Source organism: Anolis sagrei, chromosome 5 (assembly GCF_037176765.1).
Source record: "Anolis sagrei isolate rAnoSag1 chromosome 5, rAnoSag1.mat, whole genome shotgun sequence".
Taxonomy (NCBI): domain Eukaryota; kingdom Metazoa; phylum Chordata; class Lepidosauria; order Squamata; family Dactyloidae; genus Anolis; species Anolis sagrei.
The window spans coordinates 128,403,255-128,424,423 of record NC_090025.1 but is presented as its reverse complement, the minus strand read 5'-3'; the positions used below and the strand labels follow the sequence as shown (position 1 = coordinate 128,424,423).

The 21,169-nt window shown below is 36.5% G+C and overlaps 1 protein-coding gene across 5 annotated transcripts in view; it reads left to right on the top strand.

The window, feature by feature from the left end:
* Positions 1-21,169, top strand: part of PTPRZ1 (protein tyrosine phosphatase receptor type Z1) — a 127,670-nt gene that overhangs the window by 86,743 nt on the left and 19,758 nt on the right. For 2 of the 5 annotated variants that reach the window (XM_060777729.2, XM_060777731.2), the window contains 6 exons: positions 932-4,373; positions 9,492-9,621; positions 13,902-13,993; positions 17,766-17,851; positions 20,663-20,683; positions 20,824-20,920. In XM_060777729.2, coding sequence (XP_060633712.2) covers positions 932-4,373; positions 9,492-9,621; positions 13,902-13,993; positions 17,766-17,851; positions 20,663-20,683; positions 20,824-20,920 — 3,868 coding nt within the window. The remainder of the gene's footprint in view (positions 1-931; positions 4,374-9,491; positions 9,622-13,901; positions 13,994-17,765; positions 17,852-20,662; positions 20,684-20,823; positions 20,921-21,169) is intronic. The other 3 variants (XM_060777732.2, XM_060777730.2, XM_060777734.2) reach the window with 3 other exon arrangements.

The window sequence follows — 21,169 nt, the reverse complement described above, 5'->3', positions numbered from 1 at the left end:
GAATCTGCGTCAGCCAGGACACAAAGAGTTTTGGGACAGTAAACCATCTCTCCTCCTCCAAAGTTCCATCACATCCTGACTGATGGATATTTAGGAATTCCAGACCCTACAGCAACAATAAGGAGAATGTCCTATAGGTTTGGTGGGCATGGGGTGGGTGTAGGAAGGCACTGCCATCCCACCTCCCTGGGCTACCTAAGCCTGAAGAGTGCAGGATGGCTGTGGGGATGCCATCCCATCACGCATGATGATCTTAGATGGCTGTCCGTACTGCCAAAACATCAGCAACGATCTGGAACATGAACATGTCTGGACCCAAGTTTAGAAAAAAAATACTTTTTTAACTACAACTCCCAGAATACCTGATTATGGTTTTATGCTAAAGAAATATTTAGCATTAAGCCACCACTCTGGGTCCCCTTCGGGGTTGAGAAGAGTGGGGCATAAATACAGTAAATAAATAAATAGATATGTTCAGTGAAGTGCTGTATCTCTCTTATTCTGGCCCTGGTGACATTCTCCAGCACTGAACAAATGCCAACAACATTTTCATACAGAAATATTGAGGGTTCAGAAGAATTATAACTATGACATTGTTTTGTAGTCTAGTTTTGACATGATGTAGCTACAAAATAATTTAAGTACCCATAATTGCTATCATCTTACAATCCCTTGTGTTATATTATATGTAAGAGGTTTAGACAAATTGCTATGTAATGCTAGTTATTAATTTTTAAAATATACAATTTCAATTGCCATTTTTCTACAGTAATTTATGGGAGTTTTTCTACAATAATTTCTGTCATAATATACGGGAATTTTACCACCATAATTAATCAGAATGTAGTGTTTCCTTATAATGTGCCTTCCTTGTTTTAGATATCATTTGAAAGGACATTGAGAATGTTTTCTCTATGCTGTGTTTTCAAAGGAGGAAGAAATGGAAGAGACAAGGGAAGGAGTGGGTGAAGAAGCTGCCGTAATTTCCAGCACTGATAGTATGACAAATCAAATAAGGAAAAAGGAGTTCCAGTTTACTACATCTAGCTACGATCAAGAAAGAATGGGAACAAAATTCAATGAAGCAGGAACACACAAATACGTAACAAGAGAGGAAGATGCTCATGGAAAAGACGACCAATCTAAAACATTTTTTCACCCAACTTCTGAATCTATTGCTGAAGGACCAAAGAAAGAACAGGATGATTCTGTTGAATCTCAGTCAGCAACTGCAAGTAGCTCCACCAAAGGTAATGAGGAAGAGTATGCACATGCTTTTTCTGACAATGAGGCAAGAGCACCTACTACAGATGGTATTGAAGATGATATAGAGGTGTCTGCCTTTAAACCTGATCCAGACACCGATGACTCTTGGAGTTCTATTCATACCACCTCTCCTTCATGGTTAGTTACTGTGGAGACAGCCCAAGAAAGCATTGTTAGTTCAGGAAGCCCAGAAAAAATGCATGATGATCTCTCTCAAGACTATATTAAAATTCTGTCAGAAGATGTCACACCTCCAAGTGCTGAAGATTCTGCAGAGAAGGTGCTCGAAGCCAATGGAAATTTGTGGTATCACAATGGCACAACCATGCCTTATCCCGGTGGTCCACTGGTGTCACAAGAGTCTTCAACTGTGGATATAGAATTGCCACATTCTTCTACCTTTGCTTTCTCCCCTACTGAGTTGTCACCATACTCTGCCTCTTCAAATTCTGAAGAACATGGCTCTGCTTCTTCTGCCAATGAGGTACTTTCTCAGACAACACAACCAGTGTATAATGGTGAGATACCACTTCAACCTTCCTACAGTAGTGAAGTGTTTCCGCTAGTCACCCCTTTATTGTCTGGCGCTCAGATGCTCAACACTTTCCCTGCTGCATCAAGTAGTGATGTGACCTTGCATGCTACGCCTGTATTTCCCAGTGTTGGTGTGTCATTTGAATCCACCTTGTCTTCCTATGATGATGTGCCTTTGCTTCCATTTTCCTCTGCTTCCTCCAGTAGTAAAGTGTTTCACCGTCTGTATATGGTTTCACAAACATTTCCACGAGCTACTCCAGCTGTTGAGAATGATCAGGTGTCCCTGCATGCTCCTTTGACACTGCCAGAGGCTGGCACATTAATGCAGACACGCCTCACTCAGTATTCTGATGTGACATCACATCAGACAGTCGGTGCAGCTTCAGAGACATTGATATTTGGTCATGATAGAACTCACTTGTCTCAAGTTGAACCATCCAGCAGTAGTTCAAATATGCATGCACTGCCTACAATGTCTGAACTTACTTATGCTTTGTCTAGTAATATGAGCTCTCTCAAAACTGTTGCTGCTTCCTATTCTTCAGAGTTTGTGCATGAGTCTGTTGGCACATCTCACCAGGGTCCGTTATTTAGCAGCTATAGCAATGTGCTGATGCATAAACCTTCTTCTGCAATCTCGCAAGCTGATTCTTTGCTGCAGCCTACTAGGTCTCTTTCTAGTGAAATGGATTGGTCTGAAGCATATTCTGGTAGTGAGTCCCTTTTGCCTGACACAGATATTTTGCCAATGCTTAAAATGTCTTCGCATGATTCTTCAGGTGAATTGATAAGCACCACACCTGGGATTACTGGTGATATTGAAACGCCTCCAAAAAATGGTGTAATTGATGCATCTGACAAGGAACTGCAAATTTCTTCTTCTTTCAGTGAAATGCCTTCTCTTGCTGAAATTGAAATGGCTGAACTTACAACAACAGTTTCTAATGATGAGATTACTAAGCAGGATGCAACTTTGCAAGAAATCCTCGTTACTGTTTCTAGTGCAAAGGGAATCCTTCCAGTATCTATTGCTTTTCCTGTTACTAAGGTGTTTGATTATGATGCTAGAAAACTTGCAGAAAGTCATGTTCCTATTCAGCCTTTGCATGTTACAACGCCAGCCTTTGATGACACTTTGCTTAAGCCTCAGCTTAATGTATTCTCACAGCCAGCTTCTCTTACCCCTGCTTCTAGCAAAATATTGCATCCTTCCACTGAGCAGTATTTTAATGAGGCTTCAGCTATATTAAAAAATGATGCATTGCCGCAAACTTTCTTTCAGTCTTCTCATGATGATAAACACCTTAGGTCAACTATAACTGATTCGAGCGATCCAGTATTGACTGAAAATAACAGGAGGCCTAATAATGGTAGTTCTGTATTTGACCAAATGACACTAGATTCTGCTGCAAATAATAAAAAAATGCATTCCACATCAGCGCCATCTGCTGTAAATACATCATATACTACCAGTAGCCTTACAAATTTGCAAGGTTTAACTCTTGGCTATATCAGTGATGAACACAGTTCACCCAGATTGCCCAACAGTGAAGATGTACACCAGGATGCTCCCTCATTGTACAGTAATGATGTGTCACATCAGTCAACCAGAGTAGAAAATAAAAGTGTTCCTTCCTTCAAAGTGGTGAACACAATGGCTGCCCCTGTCTTGCCAACTGATACACTACCAAATGTAGCCACATCTGCTAATAACAGTAGTCTTCCAAATGTTTCTCAAAAGGATGTAATTCTCACTTCTTCTGCAAGTACTAATACTGTTGATACTGGAGTTCCTGTGCCTGAAACAATTTTTGATTCTATTAAGCATAATTTTAAAAGCACACCAGATAAGCAGATTTCTTCTACAGTTGATTCTGCTAGAACCAAAGCCAGCACAATTTTAAAGACTTTATTAGTTCCCACTAAAGTAACCACAGAGAAATCCACAACAGCCAGTTCTATTACAGATTTGTGGTCCTCTATTGTTGATGAAGATTATGACGAGTATGATAGTAGCTTACCTGTGAATGGTTGTCACAGATGTCTTTCCCATAGAGAGACACAAGAAGAGGTAGATGAGCCAGATACACAAGTAGATAGTACAAACAATCAATATAGCCTAATTACAAACTCACATTTTGAAACATCTGAAGAAGAAGAGAAGAAAACCATAACTGCCTTATTGCATCATACATTAACCAATGAGATGGACCAGCTGAAATATCCATCAGTCCCAGCTGTGGCTTCAAACACAAAGTCTAAGAAACACAGTGATTCAGCCATATTGAATAACCAAATCCAGACTTTTAGAGATCCATTGAAAAAAGGACCAGAATCTAAATCATGGGCAGTTTTTACAAGTGATGAAGAAAGCGGTTCGGGTCAAAGTGCCTCAGATAGTATTAATGATAATGAGACTTCAACAGATTTCAGTTTTTCTGATGTTAATGACCGTGACTCTGAAGGGGTAGTTGGAGCAGGTAATGCAGACTTAACCTCTGGATCGCAGCAGTCATCAGTAGGATCCATCAATAGTGGTCACTCGTCAGTATTCAACGTTTCAGAGGCAGGTTAGTTATGGTCACATATTGTACAAGGTCTTAATGAGAACATCTCCTGGTGTTTGCTGTGAAGGGAATGCCTTGGCAAGATTATATATCTGACTCCTTTTTGAAGGCACTGACTGTACACACCCCATAGTCCAAGCAGAGGGTGTTCATCACAACTTTTTGAGATGTTGCCCCTCCCCAGTTTGCGCTGTGGGCGACTTCTGATTTAAATGTTTTCACCTCAGGCTTAACAGATAACCACATGTAGTTTTATGCTGAAGGTTATCATTTATCTTTGAGTCGTTCCAACTAAACTCAGTGAGTCTTACTCCTGAGTAGATATGCGTATAATTGCACTGTTCAATATACTGCTGTTAGACTTACGGCAGTTAAAATATCAATATCAGAAATATTTATTAATATCCAGAAACCTTTCAACTTTAAAAATATCTATGCTCTGAAGGTATGGTTAAGTTTTGATTCACTGTGACATTTAATTATGGTATGTTGAATATTCTTCAAGTAATGTGAAACTTTTAAAATCCTAAATGTACTCTAATCTTCGCTAGGGAAATGACATTTTGGGTTTTTTAATGTTCAATGCATCTACAATCATTAATATTATAATTATCATAACATGGTTAATAATGATAATATTTTTTTCTTCTGTGAATGTGAGAGGCTTGCAAAATCATTTGAATCTATGGAGTTTGAGCTCTGTATATCATATTGTATATTCAATTCAGGTCAATAGTTTTGATCATTTTGTTGTATACTAGCTAACTTGAGTGGGGGGAAAACAACTGATAGGTCAATTTTACGTGTTCTAAGTACGTATCTTAGACTACTATCAGTCATATTCTGGTTAAACTGGTATTTGATTTTCCCAGGAAACCTAGGTTGAACTCACACAGCAACAAATAATCTAAAATTGACATCTGCCAATCAAACAAAACATAGCATTGACAGTTAAAGGATCACAAACTGTATTTCGGAGTCCTTAAAATTAAATGCAATCAGGCTAATGTGTACAGCGTGCATATTTTCCTCATCTTCCTATATATTCATTCCCTATAGAGGGCAGTATTACCCAGCTAAATATTTTGTTTCATATTCAGAAAACACTTGGTATCCAGAAAGAATGCTGAAATCTTCTCAGGATATAGTCTTATATAAATTGATTTCACACATTTTAGTCACAAATATATGAACAAATATACTGAGACATACATTTTTCTAATGTTACTTTTGTGCCTGTGTCTTTCATTGAGACCATTTTGTGCTACATAGCTTAAAAGTAAGCAACTAAAATGTTTACACACTTTATGTCTTGAATTTAAAAGAAAAAATGGCTATTTAAAAAACAAAATGTAATTATAAATGATAACATGGTATTTCTCGTTTGACAGTAAATGCTTACTGTCAAACTAGACAGGGAGCCCCAGGTGGTGCAGTGGATTAAACCCCTGTGCCAGCAGGACTGAAGGTCGCAGGTTCAAATCTGGAGAGAGTGCGGATGAGCTCCCTCTGTCAGCTCTAGCTCCTCATGCATTGACATGAGAGAAGCCTCTCACAAGGATGATAAAACATCAAACATCCGGGCATCCTCTGGGCAACGTCCTTGCAGATGGCCAATTCTCTCACACCAGAAGCGACTTGCCATTTCTCAAGTCACTCCTGGCACGACAAAGAAAAAAAGTAAATGCTTTATTTATTTCCATTAACATTGAAAAGCTCTAAAAGGGCTAAATGTTATATTGCTTAGGAAATTACTAACTGAGCCTAAATCTTTCCTTCTCAGGGCACTTTCATGAAAATTATTTCCTCCTGACATGCACCTTATTTTACTTTTATCATAACAGCAATTAAAAATGAGTGCTTCCCATCAGGAAATTTTTTGCTAATTAACTAGAGATACAAATTAACTTTCTTCTTTTTTATGACAGCGATACTGTTCCATTATCTGTGTGGAGGCCAAAAGGGGGTGCTAGATAGAGAATGATAGTCCATTTTATGGGGGGGAGGGGGTTGAAAGAGTAAAACTATTTTCCCCTGTGTTCCTTTTATCCCCCCCACCCATGTCCTCATTGTGGAAACAACCCTCATTTATGAAATGGCAAGTGAGGAGGAGGAATAACCAGTGAAAATGGGGGAAATTGTTTTCCTTCTTTGACCCCTCCCCCCCCCCCCCAAAACTTGACTTTCCTTCTCTGTCTAGTGTCTCCTTTTAGCCCTCACCTGGATAATATAATAATACTATGACAGCAACATAAATTGAATGCTAATAAATAAATGCTATGAATCTTTCCTTGTTGAGCACAGGAATTAATTATTTTATTGTGTTAATACTGAGACTTCATAGTCTAGCCTTTTTTTGGTCATTCACTGACAATATAGAATTTGTATTCTTATAGCATCTGCTTAGCAATGACTTCATGAGCATTATCTCTGGTAGCTCTTAAGAAAGGGAACCTTCAAACATTCATATTGCTCTACCCATGGAATGTAGCACTGTGGACTACATAGTGAAGACATCCTCAAACTATGGCCCTTCAATTCCCAGAAGCCCTAGCCAGCTTGTTCAGTAATCAGGAATTCTGGGAGTTGGAGTCCCAAACAGCTGGAGGTCCACAGTTTGAGGATGCCTGATCTAGTGGTTTTGAGGCTATGATAACATTGGGTTGGATCATGTTTTTTTAACTCTACATCCAATAAATAAAAGATGAAAGTCAGTTTTTAGATTTAAATGTGCAACGTATGTAATTACAAAGAGGAATCTGCAAACCTATCTGATGAACTTCTTCTCATCCTTCAATGTGGCATATAGACGACTGAAGGTCAGAAATGGGAAAAATCAATCCTATTTCTTAGGGCAAAATCTCATCACCATCTAAATACTTAACAGAGCTTGCACTTAAGGGCAAGTTAGTGTGGTGATTAGGACTGTGAGATATGAGGATTTGAACCTGACCCTGTAATAAGAACCTACTGGGTGACCATGGGCAAATCACATGCTCTTCGTCTCAGAAGAAGACAAGGGCCAACACCTTTGGACCAATTTTGACAAGAAAATTATGTTGTAAGTTCTCCTTAGAGGGGCTAAAAATAAGAAATTACTCAAAGGCACACAAAAACAACAACAACAAAGAGCTTGCTTGAAACAGCTTCTTATTTGTCCTATGACTAAATCTAGAGCGTACTTTCAGTGGACCCATTCCCTATAGCAATAAACACCTGGAGGAGAAATGAAGAAATACCTGATTCTACCGTAATAAATCTTTCAGTTAACCAGTGGTTCTCAACCTGTGGGTCCCCAGGTGTTTTGGCCTTCAACTCCCAGAAATCCTACCAGCTGGTAAACTGGCTGGGATTTCTGGGAGTTGTAGGCCAAAACACCTGGGGACCCACAGGTTGAGAACCACTGAGTTAAACCATGCCAATCAATTTAATGAGACTCCTTCAGTCAGATAGAGACAGGGGTGCTCCCACCAATGGTTAAGTTGGGCAGAAAAATATGCATACCTCTCATCTCTTTCTCAATTGAAACCAACTAGGAGCAAAAGCAGGACCTAAAACATATTGTTCTACTGCATCTCACTGTCCTCTGCTTTTGCATATGGGCCATTCTCAGATTCACCTGGGAGTGTGTACAAGAATGCAATATTTCCTACTGTCTAACTAGGTCTGTCTTAATGCTAGTTCAGAAGTCTAGAATTTGTATTTTAGTAAAAATGAGATAAAGCTATTATGGCACTTTCATGATCTTTTGATGCAAAAATATCATAATTTCTTGTCTTGTGAATTATTTCTGTGAGTGATGCCTTTGTCTTGGAATCTGACTGTGTGGATACTTAAGTTTGTTCCCCTGGAATACTCATGTCACAGACATTAAATGTTCTCTTATGGGCTTCAGAGTAAATGGATTATTATTAAGACTAAATTTGATGTATCTTGTTGTAAATAGAGAAAATGTATATTTGGAAAGCTGGTTAATATTTTGACTTCCCATGCATGTTTGAATGCTGGGTGCTTCACTTTTGACTTCAAATGCCATTTATGTACCTGTTCAAATGCAGAACAACTTGTGAGGCATTCCTTTATTTGAATGGTTGCAGATATCTACTTTCCATAGTAAGATATGTTTCATATCTTTATATGGTGGTGAGAAAAGGATCAAGTTTAAAGCTAAGTACAGAAAGTAGGCAGAATGAATAAACTTCTAGTAATTTTAAAGTGAGAATCTAACACTTCATTTTTATTTCCAGTTCTGGTCTAATGTTTTTTAAGTTACCTACAAATTCAACTGACTTACAGATCTAAGGTGCACTATGAATTCTAGTGAGTTTTGTTCTTTAGTTTATAATTAAATAAGGTCAAATTGTTCTACTTTTATCTCCCTTTCTCTCAGTAATGTTGCATAGATATTGCTTGATTCTAAACAAAGGGAACTTTTTTTCCAAGTATGCGCAAATATGAAAAGGTGGACAAGTACCCATACTATTGGTTGCTGTGACTAAGTCTGTCTTTAAAAAAAAACAGTTCTTTTTTAACAAGGTTTCTTTTGTTTCATATATATGTTTTATGAGACTGATGTTTGCAGAGTGAAATATTTTCTAGTTTCTTCTCAATGCCAATACACACCACAGCAGATTGTTAGCATTCTGTATGTGTGTGTTGAGATTTGTCATTGAAGCCATAGTTACAATGTGAAGTTTATTCTCTTTATAGTCTTTTTACTTATACTCAATAAAACAATGCCTAATTCAAATGTTAGGTTAATACAAATATGTCTGCAGCTCAAATATTATTCAGTATTCTGGACATATTTATTGCTTGCTAACATAAAACTGAATCAAACTGTCCCTTTATTTTGTTTGTTAAACAAAAACATAATTGTAAGTACTGTTTCTGCAAAATGAAATTTTGCACTTGTAGAGTGTTTAGAATACTATGCTTTTATCTTCTGCTTTTGCCATCTGTCTGCTTATTTTCTTTACACTGGTTTGCAAATATGTATTGCAATGTTTGCTAAAAGAATTAAAACGGTAAGTGAGAGTGCCTAGGACTCTGAAAGCATGGCCAATTATGCTGTGCATTTTTACCAAAGTTTAAAGTTGTTTCAATTTTCTCTGACTACAGAGGCAAGTAATAGTAGCCTTCAGTCGCGTATTGGCCTCCCAGAACCGAAGACTGTTATACCTCTTGTGGTCGTTTCAGCCCTGACTTTCATCTGTCTAGTGATTCTTGTTGCTATACTTATATACTGGAGGTAAGTTTTATTAAGATAATGATGATGATTATTACAACCCACATAGCTCTTTTTATATCTGTGATAACATAACACAGAGACCTAAGTCCAATTGGTATACCCAGTTGGGATATGTCTATTGAATCAGTGGTGCATTAATACTCCTCAATGTGTCTGCACCATTTCAATAGGATCGAAATTTATGTTGAACTATTTGTATTTCCTATCATTCAGTGACGATGCCTTGGCAGCCCTGAAACAAAATGAGATTGCATTGCGCTACAGAAATATACTATTGCTATATTTCTCCTCCGCCTCCTATTTTTAAAAATAATAAATGTTTCACTTCCCAGGATTAGAGCTAGTTCACACATAGCATTACTCTGTCAACATTAGGTGATAACTTGTATATGTGGATGAACCATCACAGATTTAACGCTACCAATCATGCTTACAAATAACCTGATTCCATTTGAATATGTCCTTCTAATGGAGTTTGTTCACACATTCAACTGTAAATAGTCATAAATTGTCTGTACATATCGTCTACCACATAGAAAGAAGCATTCAAAGTGCAGCACATCTTATTTTTACTTTACATTTCCTAGACAATTGTTCAGGATTTTGCTGAGAGGATTTATAGCTAACCATAATTTTGGTGACAAGCTTCTCTTATAGCTTTGTGGCATTCTACATGACTGTTCACATCCATCTTCCAAAAGGTTTTATCTTTGAGGGTAAATAGTATTTTAAATCTCTCATATTTACAAAGAAAAGGCTGCGATACAGTTTAAGACCAGGATTGCATGGTGTAGTTTTCGTAATCCTACATGTGTCCTGATCCTTGTTCTTTTCAGATGACATTGTGTTCATTTTGTTTTCCTTTCTTGAAAATACAGTTTGGTAACCTTGATTTTTAAAATAAAACAAACATCCCATTAATGTTAATATCCCTTTAGATGTTTTTTAGATGAAGTTTAATCTTTCATGTCTTTCTTATGTGTTACAAAATAGATATTGTAGCTCTCTTTTTGTTAATCTGAAAGATAAATTGTATTGACCACAAGAGGTCACTAAAAATTTTGTTAGAGTTCTGTAGTATCACAAAATGATATACAATTATGTGAAATGCTTCAGTTTTTCTAATAGTTTTCTGTCAAAGTTAGAAGGATGTTTGCAAATTTTATCTTGATGCATTGGGTCATTAATATGCATCTTAATAACTTTGATATTTGTACTTTGCTGATAAAAAGGAATCAACTTGCCTATATTATAAACTATTCTCAATTGTTTTCAGTGTGCATCAAGTTCACAAGAATGCACACTACTCTCTCTATATATTATATAATACAATAAGATATTTATGAGACCTTTACATGGTTATAGATATAATGTTTTAGCAACATCTGTGATAACTAGTGTAGTCATGCTGGGTTCTACCTGGCCAAACAACAGCTCAGTGCTTGAATTCAGTGTCACAAGCAATGGGGAGAGGATTGCTTATGCTATCAGAGGGCCTCTTAATCAAGGAGTTATATCCAGACACAGATTAGCTTCAACATAATGACTGGCATTAAACAGGAAACATATTTTGTTACCACACACCTGTATGTATTTGAAATTCCTTCATTATTTCAGGAGAGTCTGCAGAGCGTATACAATTTATATACTATATTATCACCTTCCTTACTCACTGGAGATAGTTAGTTTCTTCTCCTTAGGTTGCTAAAGCCAATTTTCCATATTGATGAATCCCAAGCTTCAAAATTATGCTTAACATTTTAAAACTAATACTCTCTGAAACAAGCAATATTGCCACACAGTCTAGCATTTCAACATTTACTGAATGTTCCACTTGGCTATTATCCCCCAGCTAAAATTGTATTTGGCAGAAAGGATTTGCAGCAGATATCTTTAAAAGGAGGGGGGTTGTTTCCCTGAGAAAGAAAGAAATGGCATTCAAATTGGCTAGGTGTTTGAAAGTTTGCATATCTCTAACTTCTAATTCTTTCCATCCTCTTGAGCTTAAGATGGCTCACTCTATAGTTATACAAGTTATACCGTATGTGAACTCTATTCATTCTCTTCTTAATGAGCCTCTGCTCAGGGGAGTATTTGGTGGGAAGGTGTTACAATAGGTGAGTCTCTAATAGATTCAGACACCTGCCTGATTTATACCTTCCCTGTAAGCTAGCATTGGTAAATCCTATTCTTAGTGGAACATTATTTACTGTAAAGGTCCATTCTGGAACCAGAGAAAAAGGGACATACAAATGTATTCTGCATGATGCTGGTGATCAAAAACTGTTTTGATTTGTTTCTTAATTTGACTCATTATGATAACCTTGCATATGTCCAGTTAGTCACCGCTTAGTCTATTTTTTTTATTTCCTGAGTACAACTTGTCTTACATTTGACTGTGGGAAAAACTCAGGGAGAAACTAGAGATTCTGCTGGATAAAGCAAACTTTTGGGTCATGTAACCCTGCTTGGCCTGGATAGCCATGGGAATTAACCCATTTCTGAATGTGTCTTCCCTGGACTTTCTTAGTAAGTAACCAACATCCCGTGCACACTTAAGGGGGCACACATGTTAATGTCCTAATGCTTGCAAAACTGGAAGAAACAGTGGAACTCCACTTGTTGTTAGGTGCTATCGTCGGTTTCAGCTTATATTGACCCTATGAATTGAAAGCATCTATGATAACCTGATGAGAACTTTGTTTTGGCAATCATTTTTGCTGTTCAGGACTCACTCTGAGCAAAATTCACATTTTTTTTGTACAAAAAAATGTAATTTTCTGTGCAGATCAATCATGTGCACATTTTTCCACAGTAAGTCTCTAATCATAGAATATTCTGAACAGGAAGAGCATTGTTTTTTGCACAGGAAAGAAATATTTTTTGCATGGAAAAAGTAGTTTCCAGAGAGTTAAAGTGCTATAATTTGGGACTTTTCCAAGCCAATCATGTGTTAGGCAGGGAGTAAGGGGTACAGAACCTGCTAGTTGCTTGAAGTGAAAATAAATGTAGAATGTTTGATCTGATTCAAACTGTTAATATATTTCATGCATATTTATTCTATATTCCATTGTTCAAAACTGTGGAAGTAGCTCAGTTTTAATAGTATTTGTGGATCAGCCAATAAGATGGAAAAGGAAAGGGAAAATGATATTTTGACTCTGTTGCTGTAAAGTAGAATTTAACACATTAAAATTTATAATTAACTTTTCCTGATGCAGTTATTGCATTTTAATGTTAACCAATTGTGATTAATATTTCAAACTCAGCAAATGACCCATATAAATTGTTACTAACAGGCTTAATTCTCTGCAGGTTGATTTATTTTAATTAAGAAGATACATTATTGTTTAAAGCTGTGGTTGATTATCAGTCTTTTGAATTGCCTATCATAGACTCTTACCAGATGCCATTGCTATTATTTCAACATCTGGAATATGAAAGAAGATTCAAATAACATTATGCAGTACTGTAAATATTTTCATCCCAAGCTCTAACTCCTTTGATTAGAAATCACCATGCATTACACTCTTCATATTGAAACCACTTGATGGGATACGATTTTTGTGTCCTGGTATGGTGATTAACCAACCTTTTTCCCTTGGGTGTTTGTTGTTGTATTGTAAGCTTGTGGATTGTTTTATTCACAATGGATATATTTTCCCTTCAATTACATTGGCTCTAGAAAAAGAAATAATTTTAGTATAAAAACTGATTTGAAACACAACCTAGGACTGTTGGCTAAAACCTGGTGAAGGACAATCTGCTAGCAATGGAGCCTGATCAGGACAATCATTTCAATACTCCTGATATGTAGAACAGCATAAAAAGTAATACCTGAGTTATATGTGTGCCTTCAGTGTTTTACAATGACAGATGCCTGCTTCACCTTCTGCCTCCTGTTCAGGTAAAAACAAATAGCATACATTATAGGAATGTTATTTTTAATATTGTTGCTGTTGTAAAGTCATGAACTGTAATAACATGCTACAGCTGGAGTTCAGTAATTTTAGGTTTCACTGATGTTCATGGGAGACATATTTATGTGAGTTTTTTTCTCTCCAGATGAAATCAGTAAGACCCAGATATGCTCCGCTTTGGTTGCAGCATGCCTTCTGTAATTTTTACTTTCACTGTAATGTTGTCTAAGACCTATGTTAGTAAAATTTTAAACTGACTTTGAGAAAACATATTTTGGACATGGCTGTAATGTGTGTCATAAATGTTTTACAATCATTGTGCATTTGTATAAAAAAATGTGGGTTTTTTTATTCATTTAGGAAGTGCTTTCAAACAGCTCACTTTTATTTAGAAGATAATGCATCGCCTCGGGTAATATCCTCTCCTCCTGCACCAGTCTTCCCTGTATCAGGTAATATGATTACAATTTGTTATATTAACTATTTATAAATGAGGTTTAAACTGGTAACACGTTTATTCATCTTTAATTACAAATAAAAATGAACCAAAAGCTTTCTGCACATGCAGAGCTCAATCACACAGTAAGTTATTCAAAGAAAAGCAATATGGCAGTCAGAGAGATAATGTGTAATTTGGATTTTCACGTTCTGCTCTCTGGAGAACCTTATGTAAGAACTTCCACAAAAAACATCACTCAGGTCCTCTGGGAGCAGCTACTTTAACCAGCTGGAACCCAAGTGGTGACTGTCACTTTTCATTGGCTTCCCCACAACTGTGGAATGACCTCCCAGAAGAGATCCGACAGCTAAACAAGGTGTCGGAATTTGAAACTCAGTCGAAGACCTATCTTTTCTGGCAGGCCTACCCTGTCAACTTTCAATCATGAATGTTGATTTACATTCCATTACCACTATAAATCAATTCTGTAGCTGTGTCTGTATAAATTTTCATGTGTGTATATGTGTTTATTTATGTAATTTAGTATTATATTGTATTTTTATTTTTATTTTTTAATTTGTTGTACCCTGCCTCAGGCCATCAGATGAGGCAGGTAAAAAAATAAAAAATATTATTATTATTATTATTATTATTATTATTATTATTATTATTATTGTCATCACACTAACATAACTGCGAGAGAGAAAAAGGATAGAAACCTGGAATCTATCCCCATATTAGTCCTTTCTACTTATTATTTCAAATGCATTCATTTAGAAAAGTATAAGAAGTTGCTACAAAGCTCTTTTCTGTCCTTGTTTATTTAGTCAGTGACATTCAAATTCTCTTTTGTGTAGCACTCAACAGCTTTTTCAAGTGAACCCTCTTCTCTGTATTGGGACAGACATCTGAACAGTGATTGGTTGATCTTTGTGCTACTTACTTCTGTCTTCGTTTCATTTTTGTCAACATTTGAAACCAGAATATGCAACCTTGACCACATCCATTGAATCAAATGGATCACAAACTATTAGTCTCAGTGGGTGTAGTGTAATTGTAACTGCTTTCTTTCCTACCTCGTACAATGCAGCCCCATGTGTTTTCTCAGAAGTATGCATCAGAGTGAAACCTTTTTCGATTAGAAAACACATTTACTGACAGGCTCTTTTGTTAAGGTGTGCAAGTGGTGTTACTTATTTATACAGTTTTGTAGGTTTGAGTAGCTCATTCAATTCATGTATTCAAATCCACCCCAAAAAAAGAGAAAAGATGGATCTTAATACAAATTTACAATTTTTCAGGGACTAAAGTGTGCAAAATGCTTGGCATTTTAAATGATTAAACATTTAAGCATTGATACAAATAACAATTACTTATGTGGTTTATGTGATGTTTTTTCATCATTTTAAAATATGTTATCAGTGTATGTGTGCAATAAGAATGAAGGAAGACACCTGTAAGTCATAATAGAAGCCCATCAAGTTCAGTATCCAGTTTCTAGTAGTGACCATCCAGATGCCTCCACAAAGGCCACATGTGGGGCAGGAATAATCAGCTGAATAAACATTATTTTGAGAGATTTTTTGCCCACTGGAAGCAAATCTGATTAATCCTGTTTACAGGGATCTTGAAGTGTGCTTTGCCCCAGTTATGGAGATTTCTCCGTGGGGGGCTGTAATTTGTTTTTCAAGTACTAGACATCCCATCTTCTTTTCTCCCTCGACACACCCCAATATAGAATCTTTGGGTTTTGTGTCTTTTTATCTCCCTAACACAAAAACGCCTATTACATAGAAATGTACTGGAATGTTTTAATGTTTTCCAACAGGTGTATTTCTTTCTACTACCAGGAGTAGGGGGCTAATTCTACTCTCACGTGTTTGTTTTTAAGATAAATGTTTTCTTGGGCCTTTCTTATACATTTTGGAAGACATGGCATTCCGACTTCCTGTGTTTCCCTCCAGTTGTAGTATAATATCTTTTACTCACACTGTTTACCAAATGCCTTCTTAGTAGTACAGATTACAGTTTGCTTTACTGTCTGTTATAGATAAAAAAAGCTCTTGTTATCCTTTGGTATTTTACTATCACTATTTCTTTTAACACTGTAATAGGAAAGCAAACTAGGGACATTTCTATATTGCCCACTTAGGTTTGTGTGGAAATGGATCAGTTCTGTGGTGCAAAAACTGCCACATGGGGCTAATCCAGGTTAACCCAGGGCAAGATGTCTACATAGACAGTCCCTATAGCTGTTTTGCTATAATGGAACAGTACATTTTTGTTTTTTTGCAGGAGATTTCCTTGCCAAGCTAGGTAAAAAGAAATCTATTTTTTCAAGATTATTTAGTGCATTGCTTTCTAGTCATCCTAGTGCAGTGGTTCTCAACCTGTGGATCACCAGATGTTGTGGCCCTCAACTCCCAGAAATCCTAACAGCTGGTAAACTGGCTGGGATTTCTGGGAGTTGTAGGCCAGAATACCTGGGGACCCACAGCTTGAGAACCAATGTCATAGTGTTCAATCTTTCTTACTTTTCCAGGTCCCTAGTTTCCTTCTACTTCCAGTTCTATGGCAACATTCCCCTTCCCTAGTGGGAAATATCAACATTGCTTTCCAAAAGATGCCTTATGCCCTCTTTTGCTCAGTGGCATGCCTTCCTTTCTGGGAAGACAGCCACATAAAGGTTAACTATCACATCCCCTTTACATATGTATGTCTGAGAAGCCATAGCAGGATTTCTGCTAAGAAAGAAGCTAAGACATTCAAATAAGTATGCAGAACCTTTGGTAAGAGCTATTTGAACCCTCTTGGTTGTCAAGATGGATAGTTGCTTTTCAGGGTTATTGGAGTTTTGGTAATGCGGCTTTTTCTTTTTACTTACCATCTTCAGCTCGTTATTAAGTATACTTTCCAAAGGGGGTTAAAGCTGCACATAGACCCATTGTATATAATATGAAGTTTTTGAGGGCAGATTGCTATTATGGATTAGTAGCAGTGGTGCTCACCATTTCCAGTTTTCACCTTCATTTTATAAATCCGAAGAAATTAGTCGCAGAAATTAACTGGTGTTTCAGTGCAGATGACAAGAGTTTAGTTAGACTATTCAGAAGTGCAAACAAAATGTTCTCTTTGGCACAGTGCATCGTAAGCATATTCTGCAACTTTAATAATTTATATTCCAAAATGTGAATAAAATGTTGAAAGCTTTGAACTCAGTGAAACATTAGAATAAAGGTCTTGCACCATGATGAATTTGAACCTCAAAAGCCAGGAGAACAACAGCTGGTTGTTAAGATAGATTTGAGGAGCTATGTCAAGGGAAAATACATAATTACACATTCATAACTATTTCTGGGATGAAAGATCTTGACCATTGTCTGTCTTGGATCATTAGGATATCATTAGGATATTTAGGGGAGATCATTAGGATATTTAGGGGAGACACTTTTCAGACCATTGGCAAGTGTTCTCTGTCATGGCACCCTGTGATAATACCCATATATCATTTTCAGTGTAGGGTTTGAGCCTAGTTGTTGCCCCAAAGTTTATGCTATTTTGCTTCAGCTGGTTGGAGTGAGAAGTCTGCTTTAGGTATTTCTGTCCTTCTTATACTTGTAGTTGTTATGATTTTGTTATTTCTGTTGAATTTACATTGTATTGCATTTTGTATACCATCTTGGATGAAGTATAAGTTTAAAATAATTATTATTTCTCCCCTTCTCCCTCTTTCTTTCCCTTTCTCTATCCTTTATTTTTTTTTCTCCTCAAAATTCATCATTAAGATGATGTTGGAGCCATCCCAACAAAGCATTTCCCAAAACATGTTTTAGATTTACATGCCAGCAATGGATTTGCTGAAGAATTTGAGGTATGAGATACTATATAATTAAAACAGAGAACTGAAAAGTACTGTTGAATATTCCTATATGGTAAAATCCTAAGTATTTATGTGATTGCACTACTTGAATTGGCATGTGGTTAGGAGGAAGCCAACTGAGTAAAACCATTGGTACATCTAGCCCAGTATTGTCATCTCTAACTGGCAACAGATATCTAGGGTTATAGAAATCCCTGTTCTCCCCTATCTTGGAGACGTCTGATATTAACCTGATGGTCTGTCATCTGGATGCTCACTGCACCCAACCCCACTTAGTATTCAAAATTCATTGGTTTTAGGTTGGTTAACCCACTAATGGGGGACATTGGCAAACATTTATACAAAACACATCTTTAACTTGCATCCGTAGTAATATATGGATATCAGGAGGATCTGTTAGATCTCTTAGGGGAAAGTTAATGAACCCACCCTCTTATTTTACAGCAGTTCAACCCATAGCTGCTGTAGGTTGTATAGGACCCATCTTGTTGCTGGACTGTTCCCAGCTGATATTTGGTTATCGGCATGCTCTCATGCAAAGTCAAGCAGCTGCAAAAAGAGCAGCTGTGGCTCCTTCTACACTGTGACCCTTCTACACTGTCATTATCAAAGCAGATAATGCATGTTATCTGCTTTGAACTGGATTGTATAATTCTACACTGCCATATAATCCAGTTCAAATCAGATAATCTAGATTTTATATGGCAGTGTAGAAGGGAAAAACAGAGTGGATTATTTGGTCCTACAACAACAGATCCACCTGCTGCACAGGGGTGACAAAGTTCAACATATGAAAAGGTCTGTGATATCAAAGTACTGCAGAACATGCATTTATCCCATTTGACTATAAAAATCCTGAATTTCAGTGGACACAAATTATACTTTCCATTTGTATAACTGACCACAGGCATAAGACCTTCAAATTCTGGCATCTAAAGGGCAACAGGAAGCAATACACAAAAGACAAACAAGTCCAAGATACTTTTTGATATCTCTTTTTGCACTTCTTTTTTATGTATGAAATGGGGACTTCTGCATTTCTCCTGCAGTGAGGCATAAGTGCTCTGTGGTGTGGATCCCAAACTTAGTCATGTCCTTACAGAAAATGCTAAATTCTTATTTTATTCATTACACATGGTCTATGAAAATGAAAAGTGAAAGTCAGTAATCCCTTTTCACAATTTGTGTGCAGCATTTAAACTTGCTTTGAAGATGGATAGAAGATATCTGCTAAAACAGTGTTTGGAGTGCTGGTTAAAATGTAATGGTTAAATGTTAGGATGTAATTTCCCGAAATCAGAATAACATATGAAAAGAATATTGATGTTTGTTATGCTTCACTTGTGTTTCAAATTGTACTTCTGATAACATTATAGACACACAATATATATGTATTCAGTACTTGCTATGACTAAGAAGTGATAAATGTAAAGAATTGATATTAAATTAAGAATATTCTCATTAAACATTTAATGTGTCTTCATTTGCTATTCATGTTTTAGCTGTCTTTTGCATGTCTGAATCTTTGCATGGTTTCCATGAAATTAGCTGTTATTTTAATGCAGTATTATTTCTAATGCAAATCTATTTGTAGCTGCAGATCATGATCTGTAATCTAAAATACTGAGTAGAATATTGAAATGGAAAGAATTTTTAGGTGGCTTGTCTGTTGAATTAGCCATCCTAATTCGTAATAATTTTTTGGCATTGGTGTTTTGCCATTGACTTCAGTAGAATTTGAATTAAAATTTTAATCACTAAACTATATTTATAGTGGCACCACCTCTATGGATCTCCTCCTATACTACAAGATTGCAGCTAATATATTTGACAAAATCAGGAACTATTTTTTAAAAAGCAACAGCACATGTTTGTAACATGTGCAGATGAAAAATATGATTCAAAGTGTGACTATAATTACATAATAGTGCCAGACAGCTTTTACTAGACAACATATGCACTAGAAGGTTCCAAGAGTAAAATAGCATGAAGTTTTAGCCAGTCTCCAAGTTACAAACATCCAAGCTACATAAGACTCATAGTTAACAATGGAGACGATACAATGGGAAGTGAGAGAAATCTACCCCTCAGAAGGGAATTTTACTCCTGAATGAGTTATCTTGGAGATAAGGTCTCTCCACTGAAGCTTGATCGCCTATCCTTGTTCCTACAACAAGTCGTTTTCTTCAAAATCCAATTATCACAGGGACAGAAAGTGAGGTGAAATCTTCTGAACAGGTACACAGACAGCAAAATAAACATTACAGGGCTGTTAAAACCCCTTCTACACTGCCATATAATCTAGATTATCAAAGCAGGTAGCCCACATTATCTGCTTTGAACTGGATTTTATGAGTCTACAATGTCATATAATCCAGTTCAAAGCAGATATTCTGGATTTTGTATGACAGTGTAGAAGGGGCCTAAGTCTTCCCCATCTTATCCAAAACTAAAACATAGATAGATAGATAGATAGGGCTGGATTTACACTTCAAAATACACAGGAATTTAATACACAATCATTTGGGTGTCACCCCTTCTGATGGTGTCACCCTGTACTGTTCACACACACACACACCCCTAGTGGTGCCACTATATATTTCAAAATAAATTTCTTTGATGTGCATGCTGTATATTAGAAATATCCAGCTATGTTGTATTATCAATATTTACACATGATTATACTTCTCTCATAACCATACTTGCTTTTCATTGTATTTGTAATATATAAACATTTACTCATTTGTTATGTGCTGTGGAATTTGATTTATTTTTACTTTTTTGCATTCATTTCTTCATTAGACACTGAAAGAGTTTTACCAGGTAAGGAATTATTTAACATCTTCTTTCTCTTTTTCTTTTTTATAATTACGTAGTTGCAAGATGTAAGGGACATTTAAAGGGAAGGGGACCAAATATGCAATTAGATATGTCTCCACAGCAGCATCTATTTCTCTTTTCAGGAAGTCCAGACCTGCACTGTAGATCTGGGTATTACATCAGACAGTTCTAATCATCCGGACAATAAAAATAAGAACAGATACATAAATATTGTTGCCTGTAAGTATTCTAATATATTTGTTGGTATTTATGGTAAGAGTGTATACAGAGCCACTTTGGTAGGCCATTGAAACTTCTGCATCAACTTACTTATCTGATTTCATCTGGTTTATATCTTGCCTTTCTCTATAGCAGACCTGTGGCTCCCAAACTATTTTTTAAAATTGAAACAATTAAAACCATAATTCTAGACTCACTCATATAAAATTAAATATAATTACACCACAAAAACTAAAATAAGTGATGCAT